The sequence below is a fragment of the Cricetulus griseus genome, chromosome 6 (genome assembly GCF_003668045.3).
Source record: "Cricetulus griseus strain 17A/GY chromosome 6, alternate assembly CriGri-PICRH-1.0, whole genome shotgun sequence".
In the NCBI taxonomy this organism is placed as follows: domain Eukaryota; kingdom Metazoa; phylum Chordata; class Mammalia; order Rodentia; family Cricetidae; genus Cricetulus; species Cricetulus griseus.
The window spans coordinates 57230860-57253263 of NC_048599.1; the positions used below are offsets into that span (position 1 = coordinate 57230860).

At 40.1% G+C, this 22404-nt stretch overlaps 1 protein-coding gene across 11 annotated transcripts in view; it reads right to left on the reverse strand.

The window, feature by feature from the left end:
• Positions 1 to 22404, reverse strand: part of Tubgcp4 (tubulin gamma complex associated protein 4) — a 37776-nt gene that overhangs the window by 5997 nt on the left and 9375 nt on the right. For 9 of the 11 annotated variants that reach the window (XM_035445999.1, XM_027422069.2, XM_027422070.2 and 6 more), the window contains 9 exons: positions 19725 to 19804; positions 13962 to 14163; positions 11604 to 11769; positions 11302 to 11426; positions 6048 to 6098; positions 5578 to 5683; positions 4014 to 4121; positions 3321 to 3462; positions 147 to 324 (listed from right to left, as the gene is read on the reverse strand). In XM_035445999.1, coding sequence (XP_035301890.1) covers positions 147 to 324; positions 3321 to 3462; positions 4014 to 4121; positions 5578 to 5683; positions 6048 to 6098; positions 11302 to 11426; positions 11604 to 11769; positions 13962 to 14163; positions 19725 to 19804 — 1158 coding nt within the window. The remainder of the gene's footprint in view (positions 1 to 146; positions 325 to 3320; positions 3463 to 4013; positions 4122 to 5577; positions 5684 to 6047; positions 6099 to 11301; positions 11427 to 11603; positions 11770 to 13961; positions 14164 to 19724; positions 19805 to 22404) is intronic. The other 2 variants (XM_027422067.2, XM_027422072.2) reach the window with 1 other exon arrangement.

Below are 22404 nucleotides of genomic sequence, written 5' to 3' on the forward strand. Positions count from 1 at the left end.
CATTAAAATTTCAAGAAACATACCTAGTGATATAACTCCTGAATTTTCTCCAACTGCAGCATTTTACCAAATACAGAATTAAAGACCTTTCTTAGTGTTTTCCAGTCTCCTTTCCCCACCTCTTCCATGCATCACTCAGAACACACCTGGAGATAGTACTGAAGATTATCTACTAAGAAGGCCATGTGATTTCTTAGGCGCCACTTGACTGCATCTGTCTGGTTAGATTTGAGGTGCTTGCGCTGCATCTGGAGGGCCCAGCAGTGCTGCAGTTCAGCTTGGACACGGCGTACACTCAGTAAGTACTTGAAAACAACATTGTACCTACAACAGAAACATCACTGAGATCTGAACCTTACTCTAACACCCCTCCACACAACAGACACAAGGATTCCCCTCTCTCCCTCCAAAGGCAGGTAGTTTAGAAGAGTGGTAGGTAAGAACAGCATATTTATACAGTAAATTATATGGCGAGAAAATGAAATGAATTTCATTTATACAACAAAATAACTAAGCCTCAGTAAGAGAGCCTGTGACAGGGAATAAGGAGTATGAGAGAGGATATCCAGTGTCCTCTTTTAATCCTGCAGCCACTCACATCACACACATCCCATAAACATCACACAAGCATGTACATACACACATTTTTAAAAATTAAACATTAAAAATATTAAATACTAAAAATCAAATATCTTAAATATTAAAATATTTTAATTTTAGTAAATATTAAAAACATTAATCTTAAAACGATATTTGATGGACTGTGGGCATCTGTGAGTAGTCACTTGTTGGAATCTCTGGACAAGGTCTGTATAACTTTAGCTGGGCTGTGACCTCTGGACCTGTTGCAGAAATCTCCCTGCAGCAGCCTCATCATTCCCTACTTTGAACCCAATCTGCCCAGCTTCTGTTATTCTAAAACAGTAGACATGCTATGAAGAACAAGGAAGCTGGAGGGGGAAGGCTGAAAAGAGATGGTCTTTTCCTCACTCCTGTAGCCACAGTAAGAATGGTTTCCTCACCCTTTCTGAGGGTGCAGTGTGCTTCTCTCTTCTCCTTTCTGGGTCCCAGTAGGTCCCACAAGACTGTAATCAATGGATCAGTCACATCACAGTCCAGCCCCTCATTCCATCTCCCTAGCTCAGTTCTCTTCCCGAGTAGGTAAGAGAATCATTCATTTTTAGTTAAATTGACACAAACTAGGGTCATCTGGGAAAGGAAACCTCACTTGAGAAATGTTGTGGAATCATCTTTTTGTACACTCTGAAGATTTGTCACTCTGATAAGTTTAATAAAAAATTGAAGGGCCAATAGCCAGGCAGGATTTTCGGGGCAGAGAGGACACTGAAAAGAAGGGTGGAGTCGTAAGGAGTTGCCAGCCAGACACAAGAAGCAGGAAAGCAACATGGGCAGAGTAAAGGTAATAAAGCCATGAGGCAGTAAGTAAATTAATAGAAATGTGTTAATTTACATTATAAGACCTAGTTAGAAATGAGCCTAAGCTATTGGCTGAGCTATTATAATTAAGCCTCCTTGTGGAGAGTGGGAGCTGGCAGGAAGGACAGAAAAATCCACCTACAAGAAAATGTCTTCTTAGAGTGATGTGTAGGCAGTCTGTGGGGCACTTTGTTAATTAAGGACTGACGTCACAGGGCCCAGCCCACAGTGGTTGGTACCATCCCTTTGAGGTCCTGAGTTGTATAAAAAGGAAGCTGAATGAGCCATGAGCAGCAAGCCAGTAAGCAGCATTCCTCCATGCGTTCTGCTTCAGTTTGTGCCTCCAGATTCCTGCTCTGACTTTCCTTCCTGATGTTATATGCTACAACCTGAAATAAAACCCTATCCCTTTGGTCATAGTCTTTATCACAGCAACAGAAATCTAACTAACATAAGGGTCCCAAGTAAATTAACATCATCAACAACAAATCATAAAAATCAGGGGTAACTTCTAAGGACTGATGGAATAGGCAAGTGCTAGAACTCAGTGTGTTACCTGAGACTTCATATTTGAGACTACAAACTAATCTACAAATAATAAGCCTACAATTGCTTATTACTTGTCAGTTAAAAAGAGAAATCTGGGCCAGTCATGGTAGTGTATACCTTTAATCTCAGTGCTTGGGGAACAGACAAGCAGACCTCTGAATTTGAGGCCAGCCTGGTCTACAAAGTGAGTTCCAGGACAGCCAGGGTTACATATAGAAACCCTGTCTCAAAGTCTGGGGGCGAGAGATGGCTCAGTGGTTAAGAGCACTTGTGGCTCTTTTAGAGACCGGATTTAGTTGCTAGCACTGATACTGAGTGCCTCACAATTGTACCATCTCCAGTTCTGGCCTCCATGGGAACCAGCATGCATATGCACAAACAAAGACACATTACAAAAAAAAAAAAAATCTTAAAGGTGTCATTTTGTGTGAGTGAATGCAGGTGGGCATATGCCCTGGCAATCATGTGAATGCCAAATTAGACATCCCCCTACACCTTGGTTTGAGACAGGGTATTTTTGCTGCTTGCCTCTGTTTATGTTAAACTGGCTTGCTTGTGTACTTACTGATACTCCCCTGTCTCTTCCTCCTATCTCATAGCAGAAATTCTGGGACTACAGGCATGGACACACGCTTCATTGGGGATCTGAACTTTGGTCTTCACCTTTATTCATAGTCTTTTCTCCAGCCTAGTCTGATGATTCTAAGTGGCTATATGCCTTCCCATTCATTCAAGTCCTTACCATTCCCTATTGTTTCATGGCTGTCACTTCACTTATTAATGTGAGCTGCTTGTTTGTTTTTGTTTTTTGGTCAACTTGACACAAGCTGGAGTTACCTAGGAAGAAGGAGCTTTAGTTAAGGAACTGCCTTCATTGGATTTCCCTGGGCAAACCTGTGGAGTATTTTCTTCTTGACTGATGATTGATGTGGGTGACACCACACCTGGACAGGTGGGTCTGGGATGTGTAAGAAAGAAAACTGAGCAAACAGGAGTAAGCCAGTAAGAAGCATTCCTCTGTGGTTTCTGCCTCTGTTCCTGCATGGATTTCTACACTGACTTCCCTCAATGAAGAACTGTTATCTAGATATATACACCAAATAAGTCCTTTCTTCCCACATAGCTTTTCATCATAATCTTTTTCATAGCAACAGAAAACAAACTAGAACCCCTGTGTAGGCTCCTGCAGACGGGTGAGTCTGCAACCTCTAGCTTAACCAGTATAGAAACCAGCTGGATGACAGGTTGCTTCCGCCAATCGTATCTGTTCACTTACTGCTTCCTTTGGATGTAAGGTGGGTAATACTTACTGGGAGAAACTCACAACTACTCACTTTTCCAAGACAGCTGGGGTGAAGAGAATATGCAGTGGCCACTGTACTTTGTAGGAGAGACCTAGAGCAGCCCACCCGGAAGCAGGGGCTTCCCGGGGGGACGTTTCCCGAGAAGGCCCTTCTCTTGGCTGGGTGGCATCTGCTATGGATAAGAAGATAATGAAAAATAACTTGGTTAATTAGAACCAGAGAGAGCAAGATGAACTGCACACATCAAATGAGACACCAGTGGTGCTAAACAGCAGCATTGAGAGGCAACAGAAGTAAAGGGGAGGAACCTCCTGTGAGGGCTTTGCTGAGAGGAATCTTAAACAAAAATACAGATGTGATTTCAAAAACCTGTGGACAGAGCACCTGAACCTTTCTGGAATTGTGTTCTTGTACAAAATTAGAGAACTAGGGGCTGGAGAGATGGCTCAGAGGATAAGAGCACTGGCTGCTCTTCCAGAGGTCCTGAGTTCAATTCCCAGCAACCACATGGTGGCTCACAACCATCTGTAATGAGATCTGTGCCCTCTCTGACCTACCGACCTACATATAGGCAGAACACTGTATACATAATAAATTAATAAATCTTAAAAAAAAATTAGAGAACTAGATTAGGTGATCCCTAAGGTCCAAACTACAGTTTCTGTGAAGGGAAATTATGAAAACAAGAAGATGCAGCGAGGAGGCAATAGGAGACTAACAAACCTTTGTGGTCCTTTCCATGATACTCAATTGTCAAGTGCAACAGAGGGAGAAGGTTGTCATCATCTAGCAGCACCTTGTGTGCGGACTGTTGAAAGGCCACATTCACATCTGCCAGAAAGAGCACAGGAAAGCAACAGTAGGGCTCAGCTAGGGCCAGGACATATGTGACTTCTGTCTGTCCAGCATTAATTTCTCCTTGTCCTTATTAACAATAATAAGAGAATCACCCCTGATCAGTACAATTCCTGTAGTGTCAGCGGGGTTGGCAATACCCAATTCTTGGGAAGGCAGCATGATCAATGGGTCATGACAGCTGACCTTTTGGTTGTTTTATTTATAGACTTGCTCTAATTCAGGCCAACCCAGAGGCTCTCTTCAGACTTTGAAAAAATGTAGTTCTTCAGTTTTAGAAACATAAATCTGGCAAGAGCAGTGGTTGGGGATTGAACAACCCTTTCACAGAGGTTGCAAATAAGATATCCTGTATATCAGATATGGACATCATGACTCATAACAGTAGCAAAATTAGTAATGAAGTAGCAACAAAAATAATTTTATGATTGGGCGTCACATCATTAGGAATGTTGAAAACCACTGGATAGAGCCTACCCTGCCTGCTAAGAAGACAAAGATAATTAGGTTTTACCCAAAACCATCACATATGAGATTATGAGAATAAAATCTATCCTTTTTATTTATTTGCTTAAGTGAGTCTGAACTGGCTTTTCTGGTATCTGTAACAAAAAAGCACAGTAGTTATCTATTGTCTCATTAAACTATAAAAACAAACCTCTCCATTTCCCTCCCATTTTCTTTTTCTTGGCTTGGATCCTTACTACATTCTCTTCTTGTGTCTGGGTGGAGGCAGCCATTAACTGGCCAAGGGGAAGACACTTTGCTGAACGAGACATATCCTAACACCTCACTTCACTGTTACAGTGATAGCCATGTGACATGGGGAGGGCCAAATAAAACTAAGCACTTCACTAGACTTCTTTAATTTGCTGCTAGAAACCAGGCTAGGCTGTTTTGTGTATGTGTGTGTTGGGGGGGGGCATCAAAGGTAAGGAAAAAAGTCTTAACAGTACTGAAGACCTTTGCTTTACTTGTCCTGACAGCCAGTAATACCCCAAGCACAAGAGAGTTATAGCTATAACTAGGCTTTCCCAGGCTGGGTTTCCATTTTTGTTTGTTTTTTGTTTTTTGAGACAGGGTTTCTCTGTAGCTTTGAAGCCTGTCCTGGAACTTGCTCTGTAGTCCATGCTGGCTTCCAACTCCCAAAGGCTGGGATTAAAGGCAAGCACCACCACCACCCGGCTTCCATTATTATTTATAAGATAAAAATAGGGTGTGATGGCTAGAGCACTGATAGTTAAGAGCACTGGCTGCTTTTTCAGAGGACCGAGGTTCCCTTCCACACACCCACATGGCAGCTCATAAACTTGTGACTCAAGTTCTCATTCTTCTGGCCTGTGCAGGCAAACATACAATGTACAACACATCAGCCAAGAAACACCCAGCAACTTGAGCAAGCTGTTTATTCTCAGGGCCATAGGACAATTACCATGCTCTGTTACTGCAGTGGGTGGTGTTTTTAACATGTGTTGAGCTGTGTCAATGAAGGCCTGGAACAGTTCTCCTCGTCCCAGAAGGTAAAAGTCTTTAATGATCTGAGGAAAGAATTTCAATGTACAGTTCAGTAAATCAGAACAGAATTTCAATGTACAGTTCAGTAAATCAGAGCCTTGAGGCCTTTACTACCCGAGAGAATTAGATACATAGGGGCTGATGCTATCAGTCTGAAAGACACAGGCTTAGTATTTTAAAGATGATTACAGAGCAGCCATTCAAAACAGGAGGACTCTATGTATTTGATGGCATTTAGATCACAACAGAAGAAAGTAAACTTGAATCTTCAGGATTCAGAAGATTTGTAGCATCAAATATAATTTCCTTGCCCGAGTAAGAACAATGAGTCTAGGCAAGAGTGTTTTCCACAGTTATCCCAAGATTTAAAAGAATATCACTTATTACCTTCAGCTGACCCAGTAAGTCTGATTCCTCTACCATTAGCTTCCAGAGGTGCTGTGATAAGAGTAAAAAAACAAACAAAAAATCTTAAGTTCATTACAGAGACCCAAAGTTCAGCTAGCCCTAGGAATGAACAGATACATCAAAACAAAAACCTATGCAGGATAAAAATGTCCTGAAATTAACAGTAAAGCTGCGCAAACAACTGTGAAATTAAAAACCACTGGATTAAATACAATTTTTATTTTTATATTTTATTTTATTTTGGTTTTTCAAGACAGTGTTTCCTGTGTAGCTCTGACTGTGCTGAAACTCACTTTGTAGACCGGGCTGGCTTTGAACTCACAGAGATCCCCCCATGTCTCTGCCTCCTGAGTGCTGGGATCAAAGGTGTGTGCCACCACCACCCACTTGGCTTACTGGTGATTTATAAAAAGTAAACAAGCTAGGCTTGGTGGCACATGCCTGTCATCCCAGTACTGGGAGACTATCTCAGGAAGATGACCAAGTTCCAGGCCAACCTTGTTTATGCCACAAAATCCTTTTTTTTTTTTTAAGGACTAAAGAGATGGCTTAGCAGTTAAGAACACTGATGCTCTTCCAGTGGACATGGGTGTTTGATTTCCAATACCCACTCATAACCATCTGTAACTCCTGTTCCAGAGAATCTGGCACCCTCATCTGGCCTCTAAGGACACCAGGCAGGCATATGATACACATATATACATGCAGGCTTAACACCCATACATGTAAAAAAATATATATACAACTTATACATGCATTGAAATACTATATGAGAGGCTGGAGAGATGGCTCAGTGGTTAAGAGCACTGACTGCTATTCCAGAGGACCAAGGTTCAACTCCCTGCACCCACATGGAACTGTCTATAATTCTGGGACCCAGCGGAAAACACCAATGCACACAATAAAAATAAATTTTAAAAAACCCTGAAATACATGATTTTCCATTTATATATAATTTGTTTTTATGTACAAGTTAGTATGTCTTAATATTTAAATAAGATGAAAGAAAAAGAGAAAGTAAAAATTACCTAAAGAATTTATAAATTAAGGGAAAATAAGAAACAAAAGATAGTTCTAATTAGTTTATTAATCTTAATAAAGCCTATAAAGACAGAACAATAATGAGAAAAACTGGGGCGAGTGAGATGGTTGCGTGAAGAAAGAGCTTGCTAAGCAAGCACAAGGACCCAAGTTCAGATCTCCAGCACATATGCAAAAGCTGGGTAAATGGCTCATGTCTATAGCCCAGTGCTAGAAGACAGCTAGACAAGTAGATACTGGGGACTGACTAACTGGCAAGCTAGTCTAGCCTAAACAGAAAACTCTTGGCTCTCACTGTCCTAAAAATAAGATGGAGAGTAAAAACAAGATAACAGAAGGTGATCTCTGGGGCCCATGTGTGTGTGCACACATGCACGCAACAGAAATACATATACCACAAACACACAAAATGTTTAAAACACAAAATTTAAGTAAACAAAACATAATTTCAGACAAGTAAGTATTTAAAAAATTAAATCTATCTGAAACAGTTAAGTTCTGCAGAGTACCCAAATTGTTACATATTGCTGCCATGCGGACCAGCTTTCAGCAGCTCAGGGATTGAGAGAGATCCACTGAGCTGGTGAACTAATCACTCAACTTGACTTTTCTATCTGAGGGAGTAAAACAGTTCTCTGGGGCAGGCTCAAATGGGAAACATGCACACACGCACGCAAGCACAAGCACACACATACAACAAGCATGTCAGGACTTCACCTAGTGTGCTGATGAATGGCAAGCCTTCAGCAGGTCAGAGAAACTAAAGAGGAAATGCAAAGCAGGTGAACTACTGGACAGACAGACACATGAGGACTTTTCTGCAGGCCAAGGCTTAGTTCTTATTATTTTTTTTTTGTTGCTTGTTCTACTACTCTTTTTCTGTTTTGTTCTTCTACACTGATGTATCCCTTCTGTCTCTCTTGATTTCTTCCTTCTAGCTAACTTTATTTCCCTTACATCTTATATACCCCAGCAAAATCTTTCAAGCAATGTAAAAATTACAATGTCATTACATTCTATTTTCTTTTTTAAAGATTTTATTTATTATGTATACAACATTCTGCTCCCATATATATCTGCACACCAGAAGAGGGCACCAGATCTCATTACAGATGGTTGTGAGCCACCATGTGGTTGCTGAGAATTGAACTCAGGACCTTTGGAAGAGCAGTCGGTGCTCTTAGCCTCTGAGCCATCTCTCCAGCCCCATTACATCCTATTTTCAAGTGAATGATTACAATAAATACAAGTAAAGAACAGCACGTTTTCCATATCCCTTATGTAATTAAACATTTCATGTATTAGAGATGAAAAACAAGTTTCTCAGCCAGTTCTTTTACTGGCAGACTGCATTTTGCAGTTACAAAGAAAGGATCAATCATTTTATTATTTATTTCAAAAGGTAATCTTATAAGAAATCTTAAAAGAATCACAAATCTAAACTTTAATATATGAAACACAGTCAGTTCTACTTGAAGTCCTCGAGGTGCATACCCACTCATTAACAGTTTTTTTTTTTTTTTTTAAATATCCGGAAGCTGAGGGTAGAAATGGGTACAAGGAATTAATAACACTCTTGATCATCAACCCATCCTAGCAAGAAAGGTACATCAGCCAGCAGTAGCCAGGCTGTCATTGTTTTTGTTCCCCGACCTCAACAAGTCCCTCACTCAATCATGTGCCTTTCTAAACTTTTAAATTGTTTCTCAAGATTTTCCTACTTTAAAGCCATTAACAAAAATACCATAAGCTAACCTTACAATTCTATGTGTCTCAATTCTTTCTAAGGGTGGTGGTTGAATCACCCTGAGAGTTTTCATACAACCCATAGATTATGAGGGATGTAATGACTGAGAAGGCTATGCTCAATAGCAGCATGAGGTCTCAGGATGCCCAGTCCTCAGGCTTCGCCCCTCCGAGGCTCACTCTGGCATAGCTTTGCCAACTGCCAAGGTGCATTCCATGAGTTTCAATGCTACCTGTTGGTCCCCTTGTATGGGCCCCCACAATTACAAGAAAAAAATTTATGGTAAATTTAGTTTTAAAAATACTGAACTGATAAATTTTTCTTTCTGAAGAAAGCCTAGCTTGGATCACTTTAGATAGGTTCAAACTTTAGTAACAATTCCTAATATAAATATAAACTGTTTAACAACCAAGGAACAAGACAGACAGATAATAGTCTTACTTAGCTAATGAACGTAGATATAAAAACTACAAGAGAGAGAAATGGACCAAAGCAAGAACACTCTACTAATACAGAGGCAGGTGGTAAAACTGATCATCCCTTGCCGGCGTTGGTGGCACACACCTTTAATCCCAGCACTCGGGAGGCAGAGGCAGGCAGATCTCTGTGAGTTTGAAGCCAGCCTGGTCTCCAGAGCAAGTGCCAGGTTAGGCTCTAAAGCTACACAGAGAAACCCTGTCTCGAAAAAAACAAAAAAACAAAACAAAAACAACAAAAAAAAAGCTGATCATCTCTTATGATAAGAACTCCATCAACTAGGAAGACAATTCTTTAATAAACTTCTGTTCTAGAAGCCTATAAATGCATAGTAATGCAGGAATTATCTGCATAATCTCTAGGAGTCAAAAAATCAGAGATGTCCATTATCACATCTACTGTTTGACACAATTTATACAAACAAAGCCCAGCTGTCTAATGTATCACTAAAGATCCTAGCTGAAAAGAAGGAACAGTGTACACAGGGAAAAGGTTTAAACATTGGAGGAAAATGTTGTAAAACACTTATTATTTTTAGATGATGTCATCTTTAATACCTTTTTAAAAATTTATAGAATGCTGGACAGTGGTGGCGCATGCCTTTAATCCCAGCACTCAGGAGGCAGAGGCAGGTGAGTCTCTGTGAGTTTGAGGCCAGCTTGATCTACAGAGTGAGTTCCAGGACAGCCAGGGCTATACAGAGAAACCCTGTCTCCAAAAAACAAAAACAAAAGACAAAAAAAGAATAGAAAAAGATTCAAATCACTAGCACCCTAAATGTTTTTGGAGTATTTGTTTAACTACGCAAAGATGTACTGCATTTGTTTAATTATATAAAGATATGTTGCTGTTTTACCTTGGCCTGTCTAAGGCACCAGACTAGTCTAATAAGCTGAATGGCCAATAGCGAAGGAGGAGGAAGTATAAGCAGAACTTCTGGGTAGGAAGAGTAAGTAAGAGGAGACATTTAGGCTCAGGGAAAGCAAAGAGATGCCAGATAGACCCCAGGGGTCAGCCAGACATGGAGGAATCAGGAAAGTAGAACATATAGAATGAAAGAAAGGTAAAAACACTAGAGGAGAAATGCAGATGAATAGAAACAGGTTAAATTAAAAGAGTGAATGGGACAAGCCTAAGCTAACGTGAAGAATTCATAATTAGTAATAAGTCTCTATGCCTTTTTTTGGGAGCTGGCTGGTGGCCCAAAGAAAATTCCAACTATACCCAAAGTTAAGGGGAATCTGTAAGATTAGCCATCAATAAATTAGCACTACTATTTCTCTATATAAACAAACTGAAGATACAATTAAAAAACTCCTTACACAAAAATTTAAAAACCCTTATTATCAAAATAATGACAAATATACAGAAAAGTATCACACTAATATAAGTACCCTCAGCTCAAGAAGTACTAGTACCCAGAAGCACTACTCATCCCTTCCAAGGGCTGGACCACCATCCTGTCTGCTTGGCTTTCCTCCTAAGATTCCTGGGTACAAGTTAAATAAGTGAAATATGTGGTTGATACTAAAACACAACACAACACAACACAACACAACACACACACACACACACACACACACAGCTTTCATCACCCAAACTCATGAATGTTAGAAATTATAATTAAGATTTCCCCTTTAGTCAATTAAAGTAATTAAAACAAGCCTGTAGAAGGGTAAATTCTACTTCTATTTTAAAAACGGGGAGTTCTTATTTTCTGTGTAAGGGTATTTGCTTACATGTTTATCTGTAGACAACATGTCTGCTTAGTGCCTATGGTGTCAAAATAGAGTATCAGACCCCCTGAAACAGGAATTACAGATGATTGTGAGCCACTATGTAGGTCCTTCAAATCAAACCTGGGTCAAATCCAGGGCCCTTAACCATAGGTCATCCCCCCCCCAATTCTTTCCCGTTAATCCTCCCCAAACTCATTTCTTCTGGAACAATGTTAGATAGAAGACATACCTCAGCTACAGTGCTACGAATTCGATCCACCACCTGCTCAAAATCCACGAGGCTGAAGAGCGGCTGCTGCTTGAGCCGATGCAGCTCTGCAGCAAAAGTGTCCTCCTGGTTTTTCAAGATGGACCCTGTGGGAGACAAGGAGCTCTTGTCAGACAGGAGTCATTAGAGGGGGTGCAGGGGCCACAGGTGCCCAGGCAAACTTATCAGAGCTGTCACCAGTCACTCTAACCCAGCATGCTTTGGGCCAGCATTACAGATGAAGAGCCTTTCAGATGTGGCCAAGAGAACAAGGGGATTCTTACCTTTTCTCGTCAGGTTCACATTTTGATTCTCAAACATCTGAACAGATTCTCCAACAAACAGGATTTTTTCAGCAACCCTCACTGGAATGTAGGATGGTAAAATCTCTACCCGAAGGGAAAACTGCTTCAGAGATGGGGCCAGCATGTTCTCTTCCTCAATTAGGCGCTAGTCAAGGAAATAAACAGTCTCATGAAGTTTGACAATAGGTCTTAGCTCTCCCAAGCCATGATCTATGATATTGGCAAGCAGGGTATAAATCTGAAGTTGAACAATTCTTAAATCATCATCTCTGGAAATGTATTCCATTTTCATGGAGACTAATGGCATGATGGAAAGTACTGAGTTTTTCTTTTTAATTTACTTTTGTGTATGTGTGTATGCAATGCATGTCAGTGTGGGCACACATGGGCCACAGTGTACGTGTGGAGGTCAGAGGACCACTGCAGGCGATGGTCCTTACCTTTTTCCTTGAGAACAAAGTCTCCTTGTTCTATTGTGTATGCCAAGCTAGCTGGCCTTCAGGCTTCCAGGAATTCTTCTGTGTTTCTGCCTCCTATCTCACTGCAGGAGCACTAACATTGGAGATGTTCACACTATAGCATCTGGCTTTAACATGGGTTCTGGGAATCTGAACCCAGGTTCTCACACTTGCACAACCACTTTGACCTATGGAGTCATTCCCTCAGCCTAAAACCAAGTTTTTAAATATAAGGCTTTACTACTGTGTCAGGTGGGCAATCAGCTTTCTCATTTGCATAATTCCAAGAGTTGGTTGTTATTCTCCAGGTCTATATATCTACATAGCTCCTCTGTCTGTCTGTCTATATGTTTGCTCTGTCAAGACCTATCCCAAAGTCTTCTCTCTTGTTCTACATTTTATAAAGATAACATCTTATGTGGGTTCACTGGGCATCATAACAGATTGTTTAAACAGGTCTTCAAATATAAATGCTGTGGACCTTATACTAGACATTGTACAGAGAACCTCTTGCAGTTTCTCATGGGCCATAGATTAAAAACTTCTAAGTTGCTGCTGATTACTCCATGCTTAGCTTCAGAGAAAGCAATAGCACTCTTCCAGGCTGAACCCAATGGACATTTTCCACAGGCTCCTTAAACTCAACACATCTCATATTAGGGCTGGGAATATAGCTCAAAGGTAGAGCATTTGTCTGGCCTCAGTTTTGATGCCCACAAAAATGAGCACCAGCAATACACATTGCCTATCATCACTACTTACCTAGTGCCTACCTGCTAAAGGCTGCAACTTTCCTCTTGATTCACAGCCAACCCCTAAAGGCTATGGATTGCATTTTTTAAAGACCTCTTGGGCTTCTCTATTTGCCTCCAAATTCACTGTTACCATGCTTGAAATTATTATTTTTCACTTAAGAACCCCTAAGCCTCTATTAACTAGTCTATTTGCCTCTACTCTTGATTTTTGTTTTGGGGACAGGGTCTCACTCTGTAGCTCAGGCTGTCTTAGAATCCCTATGTGGACAGGAGTGGCTTCAAACTTGGGAGTAATTCTTCTGCTCCTGATTCCTGGGTGTTGAGATTACATGTTTTTTTTTTAATTGGGTGAGGGTGAATCAGGGTCTCATCTGTCGGCCAAGCTGGCCTTACACTAATTGTGCCCCCCCCCACTTCAGCCTGTTCTATAAGGAACTGAGATAACAGATATGCACCACCATGCTACACATACCCCAAATACTTTACCTTTACCTGACCATTTCAGATGAAATTTAAATGGTTCTTCCAATGAGCCTTATCCTTAATAGCCTATACAATCCCTGGGCAGGCTGTGACCTATCTTACCAAACTGCAATGTAGAAATACATTCCACTGAAAAGTCTTCTCTAGTTTTAAAACCCCACTTCACGACCTTCCAAGAACAGCTGTGCTCTTTTGCAGAGCATATGGTAACTGTAATGTAATTACTTACTTTTCTCTATTTTCCATCATTATCCGCTTCTTAAGGAGAAGAACTACATTTTGTTTATGTAGTTGGGCACCTATAAGAGTGCCCTGTACATAACAGACATTTAATGAATATAACAAGGTAAATGAGCCACCAAATAAACAAATGAATGTGGACAATACAAGTCTGAGGAGTCTATAACTCCAAACTACAAGAAAAGCTACAGGGAAGCTCATATTTGCAGAGATAAAACTTATCACTGAACTTGTAAATGCACGTAATGTAGAAAGAAGAAATAAGGATTTCAAAATCACTTTCTATTTTGTAGTTTCTAATTAAGAGGAAGCCCAGTGTTTCTAACTAATCCATTCATGGAAGGCAGTCAGGCAGATGTCTCTAAATAGTGCCTGCCCTGGGCTTCCTGCTGTGTCCTCACCAGGTCCTGCAGTTCTCTCAGCTGTTTTCCTGTCAGTCCTCCAATACCCAGATCCTCTTCATCCTCTTCAGCCTGGGCATTGATATTACCAGAAGATGGACCCTGTTTTATAAAAAACTCTTCATGCTGGTCCAAGAGGAGTCCATGTAGCATCCAGGCTGAGAGCTGTTTATACATGACTCCATGGCACACAGCTAGGATTCTGAGGAGAGAAGGAAGCAAGAGCCTTACCAATCTACTTAAAAGAATACCAAGACTCACCACTGCTTAAAATTCTGACAGGACAGACAGAAGTTTGAGAGTTTAATGAGTCATGGGGAAAACAAGGTAAAAATAACTACTAATTTAACTGCTTATAGACAGACTGATTAAGTCCAACCTGTACTATATACTTGATTAAGCTCACAAAATGTTCTTTTAGGACAAAAATTCTTATTTTTTATTTTGTGTAAGTTTCAAACCTGATGAGTCTTATATAAGTGGATGTAATGGAGAAACATTTTGCTTAATACACCCTTGAATTTATTTTCTTGGAAGTGCATAAGATTCAATATGTGAATACCAAGTTGACAGAATAATGTATTATAACTCAATAAAATGCAGAAATCAAAATAAAATGCAGGAAGGTAGTTGGAGAATGGACATTGAGATGGTTTTGACAGGAGGCCAGCATGTAACACAGTAACAGCCAGGATGGTATATCTCTACTAGAGCCCACCACAGCAGGCCCTGAGTATCACAACATATATAAACCATAAGAAAAAGACTTTAAAATAGCCTTTATGAATATGATAGAGGTCATAAAAGAGGAAATGAATAATCCCTTAAAGATATCTATGAAAACACAAACAGTGGAAATGAATAAAACCATGCAAGACCTGAAAGAGTAAACAATAAACTGAGGTAAATCTAGAAATGAAAAATTTAGGAACTAAAGTGATAGAAGAGAATCTCAGGCATTGAAGACATGATAGAAGAAATAGATACCTTGGTCAAAGAAAATGTTAAATCTAAAAAACTGGCACAAAACATCCAGGAATCTGGGATACCATGAAGAGTTCAAATCTAAGAAAAATAGGAATAGAGGAAAGGGAAGTAGCCCAGATTAAAGGCACAGAAAATATTTTCAACAAAATTATAAAGAAAATTTCCCTAACCTAAAGAAGTTCATAACACGAAGTGCCTACATATAAAAACTGGAGAGATCTCATAATAGTAACTTCACAGCACAGATGAAAGCTCTAGCACAGTGGTTTTCAATTTTCCTAATTCTGTGACCTTTAATAAAGTTCCTCATATTGTGGTGGTCCCTAACCATTATTTTCATTGCTACTTCATAACTAATTTTGCTACTGTTAGGAACAGTAATGTAAATATCTGATATGCAGGATATGATATGCGACCCCTGTAAAAGGGTTGCATGACCCCCCAAAGGGGTGTGACTGTCAGGTTGAGAAGCACTGCTCTAAAACAAAAAGAAGAAATCACACTCAAAAGTAGACAGCAAGAAATAATCATACCCAGGATGAAATTAAATGAAACAGAAACAAACAAAAACAATACAAAGAGTCAGTGAAACAGAGTCGGTTATTTGAGAAAAATCTAAGATTCACAAACCCTTATCCAAATTAACTAAAAGGCAGAGAGAGAATATCCAAATTAACAAAATTAGAAATGAGAAGTGGGACTTAACAACAGATGGTAAGAAAATCCAGATAATCCTAAGGCTACATTTTAAAAATCCATGCTCCACTACATTGGGAAATCTAAAAGGATAATTTACTCAATATATAACATATACTCAAGTTAAATCAAGATCAGATAAGCAATTTAAACAGACCAATAACCCTAGTGAAATAGAAACAATTATTTAAAGTCTCCCAACCAAAAAAAGCCCAGGGACACGTGATTTTAGTGATGAATTCTACCAGACTTAGAAGAGTTCATGTCAATACTCCTCAAATTATTCTACAAAACAGAAACAGAAGGAGCATTGCCAACACTGTCTTGGCAGGTTGTATTTAAGTGATATCCAAACCACATAAAGACCCAACAAAGAAAGAATTACAGACCAGTTCCTTATACTCTGGAATAAAATTGAGCTGACTCACCCAAGTCTGTCTCCTGGAAAACTAGCTCCATTTGTACCCACAGCCATCTTGAACCCTGTTCCCTGTTTCTGCCCCAAAGCAGCCAACAATCCCAAGGAAGAGGAAGCAGAACCGCACTAGAGCAGCAGTAAGACAACTAAGGAGATCAACTGGAAAAAGAGAGGTCAAAGTACCTTTATTTGCAGATGCTATGATAGTATCATCTATACCTAAGTGACCCTAAAAATTCCACCAGGAAACTCCTATAGCTAATAAACACTTCCAGCAAAGTAGCTGGATACAAAATGAACTCACAAGAATCAGAAGCCTTCTTACATACAAATGACAAATAGACTGAAAACGATATCAGGGAAACAACACCTTCCACATAGCCTCTTGGGGGTAACTCTAACCAAGCAAGTGAAAAACTTGTATGATTAAAAACTTGAAGACACTGAAGAAAGAAACTGAAGAAGATATCAGAAGATGGAAAGATATCCCATGCTCATTGATTAGTAGGATTAATATAGAAAACTGGCCATCCTATCAAAAGGAATCTACAATTCAGTGCAATCCCTATCAAAACTCCCAACACAATTCTTTACAGACCCTGAAAGGACAATAATCAATTTCATATGGGAAAACAAACAAACAACCCAGAATACCTAAAACAACCCTGAATAATAAGAGGTATCACTATCCCAATTTCAAGTTGTACTACAGAGCTATAGTAATAAAAACAGCCTAGTATTGGCACAAAGACAGGTTGATCAAATACCATTGGACACCTGATTTTTGATAAAATACAAATAAACAAAAATACATACTGGAAGAAAAAAAAAAGACAGCATGTTCAACAAATAGTAATTTGAGGCCAGCCTAGTCTACAAAGCAAGTTCCAGGACAGCCAAGGCTGTTACACAGAGAAACCCAGTCTTGAAAACAAAACAAAACAAAACAAAACAAAAAATGGGGTATAGATCTAAGCAGAGAATTCTCAAAAGTGGAAACTCAAATGGCTGAGAAACACCTAAAGAAATGTTCACTATCCTTAGCCATCAGGTAAATGTAAACCAAAAACTAGATCTTGTTAGGAAAGTGAAATAGGATAGTTATGGATGCATGGGAAGCCTGGCATGGAAGGACTAAGTGGGGAGTGGGAGAGAAGAAGGGAACAAGATAAGGCATATGGGCAGAGATAGCTAAAATTAAGGGCTAACTAAGGGGTAGTATGGAGACCTAATACAGTAGAAGCTTCCTAAAATATATACATATATGAAGGCAATCTAAATGAAATTGCTAAATATTGGGGGAGACATCTCTGGTCACCAAATGAAGCTTTCAGTACTAGGACTGGGTTACATCTAATTGAGTGGTTGGCCAACAGAATCCCATGGGAATCCCCAAACAGCCCAGGCTGTTGCCAAGACAATAGACTGCTGACGACAAACTGACAGCAAAGCTTTATTGCTGAAGACAACACCTATACAACTCACTGAACATGGAGAAGTCAATCTGATGCCTACATAAAGAAGAAAGGAAAGGGGGTGTGAAAAGCATCAGAGTCCATCTACCACAATTTTGTAACGAATATTTGTACTAAGTTAGGGTTTCTGTTGCTGTGAAGACAAAGCACCATGACCATGGCAACCCTCATAAAGGAAAACACTTAATTGGGTGGCTTACAGTTCAGAGGTTCAGTCCATTATCATCATGATGGGACATGGATATGGCAGCATGCAGGCAGACATGGTGCTGGAGAAGTAGTTGAGTCCTATATTTTGCAGGCAACAGGAAGTGAACTGAGACACTGGGCATGGCTTGAGCATATATAAGACCTCAAAGCCCACCTCCACAGTGACACACTTCCTCCAACAAGACCACACTTCCTAATGGTGCAACTGCCTTTGAGGGCCATTTTCTTTCAAACCATCACAATGCTACACTTTCTTTTTTAACTATGAAGAAAATGATATAAGAATATATGGGCAGCCTTTGATCAGACTCTACCTCTTTCTTGACAGGATGGCAATGGGACCAAGCCCTATGATAGACAACTATTCTACTACTGAGTTACATTTGCTGAACCCCTTCTTCTGTATTTTAATACAGTAGTAATCATAAGACAAATATAATTATATATCACTTTTCATCATTATAGAATATTTTATATATTGTGACATTTACAATTTTAATGGCTTTATAATCTTTTGAGTGAATATTTAGTTTAAAAAATTTTAAATACATTTATTTATTTGTGTGTGTGTGTACATGTGTGCTGGCATGTCTTTACCTTGTATCTATGAGGAGGTCAGAGCACAATTTGTAGCTGTTCTCTTCCTCTACCATATGGGTTCCAGGGACAAAATGTGTAGGTTGTCAGGCTTGGCAGTCAACAACTTTATCAGCTGAGCTAGCTCAACAACCCTAGTGTTCTTTATACTCCTGAAAATTTTCTAATTTCCTGATAGACAACACAGCATGAGTATGCTTGTGAATAATTGTTTTCTTCTTTTACATAATTTTCCTATTGGTCTAGGGAGATGGTTCAGTGGGTAAGACACTTACTAGGCAAGCACAGGACTTGAGTTTTAATTCCCTACACTTACATAAAGCTGTGCATGACTATACCCCAACATTGGCGAACAGAGACAGGGAGACAGATCCTGGGAGTCCATTGGTTAACTAGGCTCAGTGAGAGACCCTATTTTTTTTTTTTTTCCCGAGACAGGGTTTCTCTGTGTAGCTTTGGAGCCTATCCTGGCACTCGCTCTGGAGACCAGGCTGGCCTCGAACTCACAGAGATCCGCCTGCCTCTGCCTCCCAAGTGCTGGGATTAAAGGTGTGCGCCACCAACGCCCGTCGAGAGACCTTATTTTAAGGGAATAAATTGCATAGTGATAGAGCAAGACACTAGATATTCTCCAATAGCCTCTTAGGGCACATGTATCTTCACACAAGTAAGTACTTTTGTTATGTTAAAATTTAAGTGTGTGGCATTATAGGATATAAAGTATAAATATTTTAAGGACTATGATGTGAAAAATACTGGCTCCTCTTATTCCCCATACCACCACTTTACCAGCCCTTCCCCCTTCCTCTCCTCTTTTACCTTCTTAGCTTTCAACCCAGGCCTCCTTAAACTTTCTGCATACCTGAGAATGATCTCAAAGCCCTAATCTTCCTGCTTCTACCTTCCAAGTATTGGGATTACAGGCATATGCCACCATGTTTGGTGACTCCTAGGGCTGTTCTTTGTGTATGGGGTATGTGTGTGCACACATGGAGGCCAGAGGCTGTGTTGGGAATCTTCCTCATTAATTCTCCATCTTATTTTTCAAAACAACATCTTTCATTGTACTTGGAGCTGATCAATTCAGCTAGCCTGGCAGAACAGCAAGGCCCCAGGCATCCTATTCCTATTTCCCAGTGCTGGGATTACAGGTGCAAGCCACCACACCTGGCTTTTTAAATGGGTGCTAGGGATCCATTTAAGTCTTCTAACTTGCATGGCAAGGGGGTTTACTTACTGAGACATCTCCTAGCCCTGGGGCTTTTTATCCTAGTTAAAATTTTCCTATAAGGAAACCTGGTATGACCTGAAAATAAAACATAACAAGTCAAATCACTTGACCCCCACCTCCACTCCAATATTATGGAAGCCATGACTTACTTTTCCAATGCACTTCGAACTGGAGGCAACCCCCCACAGCTATGTTTGTAAACTGTTTCCAGGATTTGACAGCCATGAATCTGTGGAAAATATAGCCTTGTCACTCTAGGTTACATAAACTCATATCCTACACCAACCAAGAAAGCATACACAGTCCAGCAGAGAGGCTGACATGGTCTCTCACAAGATTTCTATATAGTTAGGCATAAAGACAGACTCCCTTTCCTTCAGTATCTTAGCTAGATGTTTCCCCTCCCCCATATTTATTAATTTATTCATTTATTTATATGTATGCAGTGTCCTGCCTGCAGGCCAGAAGAGTGCACCAGATCTCATTACAGATGGTTGTGACCCACCATGTGGTTGCTGGGAATTGAACTAAGGACCTCTGGAAGTACAGCCAGTGCTTGACAGCTGAGCCATCTCTCCAGGACCTTAGTTAGGTTTCTAATGCTGTGATAAAACACCACAATTAAAAGCAATTTGTTGGGGAAAGGGTTTATTTATTTCAGCCTTATAGTTTATAGGCCATCATGAAGGCAAGTAGAGGCAGGAACTCACAGCAGAACTGAAGCAAAGGCCATAAAGGAATGTTGCTTACTGCTCACACTCTATGGCCTGCTTTATCATCCAGTACTACCTGCCCAGGTTGGCACTGCCTGCACTGAGCTGGGCCCTCCATAATAAGCAAAAATAAACAAGTAAATAACCAGGACACCCGTGAAAGTGACAGAAATGCAAATGTTGGGGTGTAAAGCCCAGATACCTATGGACCTATGGTTTAACAAGCACTCCGGTTGATTCTAATATATACACTGGTTTGAGAGCCAATTCACTGAAGAAACCAGATTCTTGGGGAGTTGGCATTTCAAAACCAAGGAAAGGTCTTTCTTTTATGATAAGGCTCAAGTCTTATATAAGTAGTTTGACTTTACCCCTAATTGGAGGTCTCTGTGTGCTCCAGGCTTTTCTTACAAATCACTTTGAGGTATAATTTGCCCTAAATTTACATGTGTATCTTAAGTGTATTATTTAAGTGCTTTTAGTAAATCTACATTGTTACACAACCATCTCTTTATTCCATTTTATTTATTTGTTTGTTTGTTTATTTATTTATTTATTTATTTATTTGGTTTTTCGGCACAGGGTTTCTCTGTGGCTTTGTAGGCTGTCCTGAAACTAGCTCTTGTAGACCAGGCTGGTCTCGAACTCACAGAGATCCACCTGCCTCAGCCTGCTGAGTGATGGGATTAAAGGCGTGAGCCACCAACGCCTGGTTATTTCCATTTTAAAACAATCCCCCAGCTTGATGGAGGTGGTGCCCTCTTTTAATCCCAGCACTCAGGAGGCAGAGGCAGGTGGATCTGAGTTCAAAGCCAGCCTAGTCTACAGAGTTCCAGGATGGCTAGGACTACACAGAGAAACCCTGTCTCAATAAACAAAAACAAAAAGCCCAACCCCCTTAGGGGAGTTTATTTGCAATCCATGGCCATTCTCCCTCTCAGCTCATGCTCTCAATGACCTTAGTTTTTAACTGTGGAGCATTAGCACTGCCTGGCCAGATAGCAAAGTTTTCTCATCTAAGTCCTTCTATTTGCTCCCCATCTTCCTGTAGTCGATGGAAGCTGAAAGTCAACAGAGATGTGCAGCTAGGGGTAGAATTCTGCGCCCTCACTACTAATTCCATTCATGTAGAAGATTCCCTCCCATTTATTTAATATCGGTTAAGAGATGGTCTTTGAGTTACACAGATTCTGTCATTTGCCTTGCTCTCTGTGACCATGAGCATATGTAATCACATATGTAAAACTCTTAGCACAGTCTATGGTGCAAAGCAATAGATACTGTGCTTTAACAAGGACAGTCGGCTCTGAAGCACTTTCCTACTGGCTTTGGCAGCAGAGAATCAACATAGCAGAGCTTTAAATTTCTGTACTCACTGAAAAAGTAAGGCAACTACAGGGTAAGTCAACTGGCTAACTACACTCACCAAATAACCTAAGGCATAGATCTGATATCCAAAACAACAGAGAACTAAGCTGAGCATGCTTAATTCACTTGTCCTAGTTCAATAATGGGTAAACAGAAAAAATAATTCTTATAGTGTAAAATCTCTGAGCATTTTTTCTTTGTAGATATTAATTCCACCCAGAAAAGACAATCTTCTGACATGGGGAACTCTTTAACTATTCAATGTTTGATGAAACCTGTGACAATTGGTGTCTTGAATGAGTACAACAAGATGGGTTTTGCCCCGTAATCCTGTCCATCTCCAAAGCCAGTGGTTCTATACCCTCAGTACAGCCAGCTCTCACCTCCAAACATCCAAAGTATCATTCTTAGGTAGATCCACTTACTCTGCTTTTTTTTTTTTTTTTTAAACTGTTGTTGTTTTGAGACAGGGTTTCTCTTTGTAGCCCCACTGTCCTGGAATTTGCTCTGTAGACCAGACTGGCCTCAAATTAACAGAGATCCACCTGCCTCTGCCTCCCGAGCACTGGGACTAAAGGTGTGTTCCGCTGCCACTGCCACTTGGCTACTCTGTTTTCTTAATCACAAGGTGTTTAAAGAATAATGTCTTGTTTGTGCATTTCTGACATTTTATATAATAAGCAGAGGGATAACCCTGAATGAATAAATAAAAAACAATAACAACAACAAAAAAAAACCCCAAAACTAT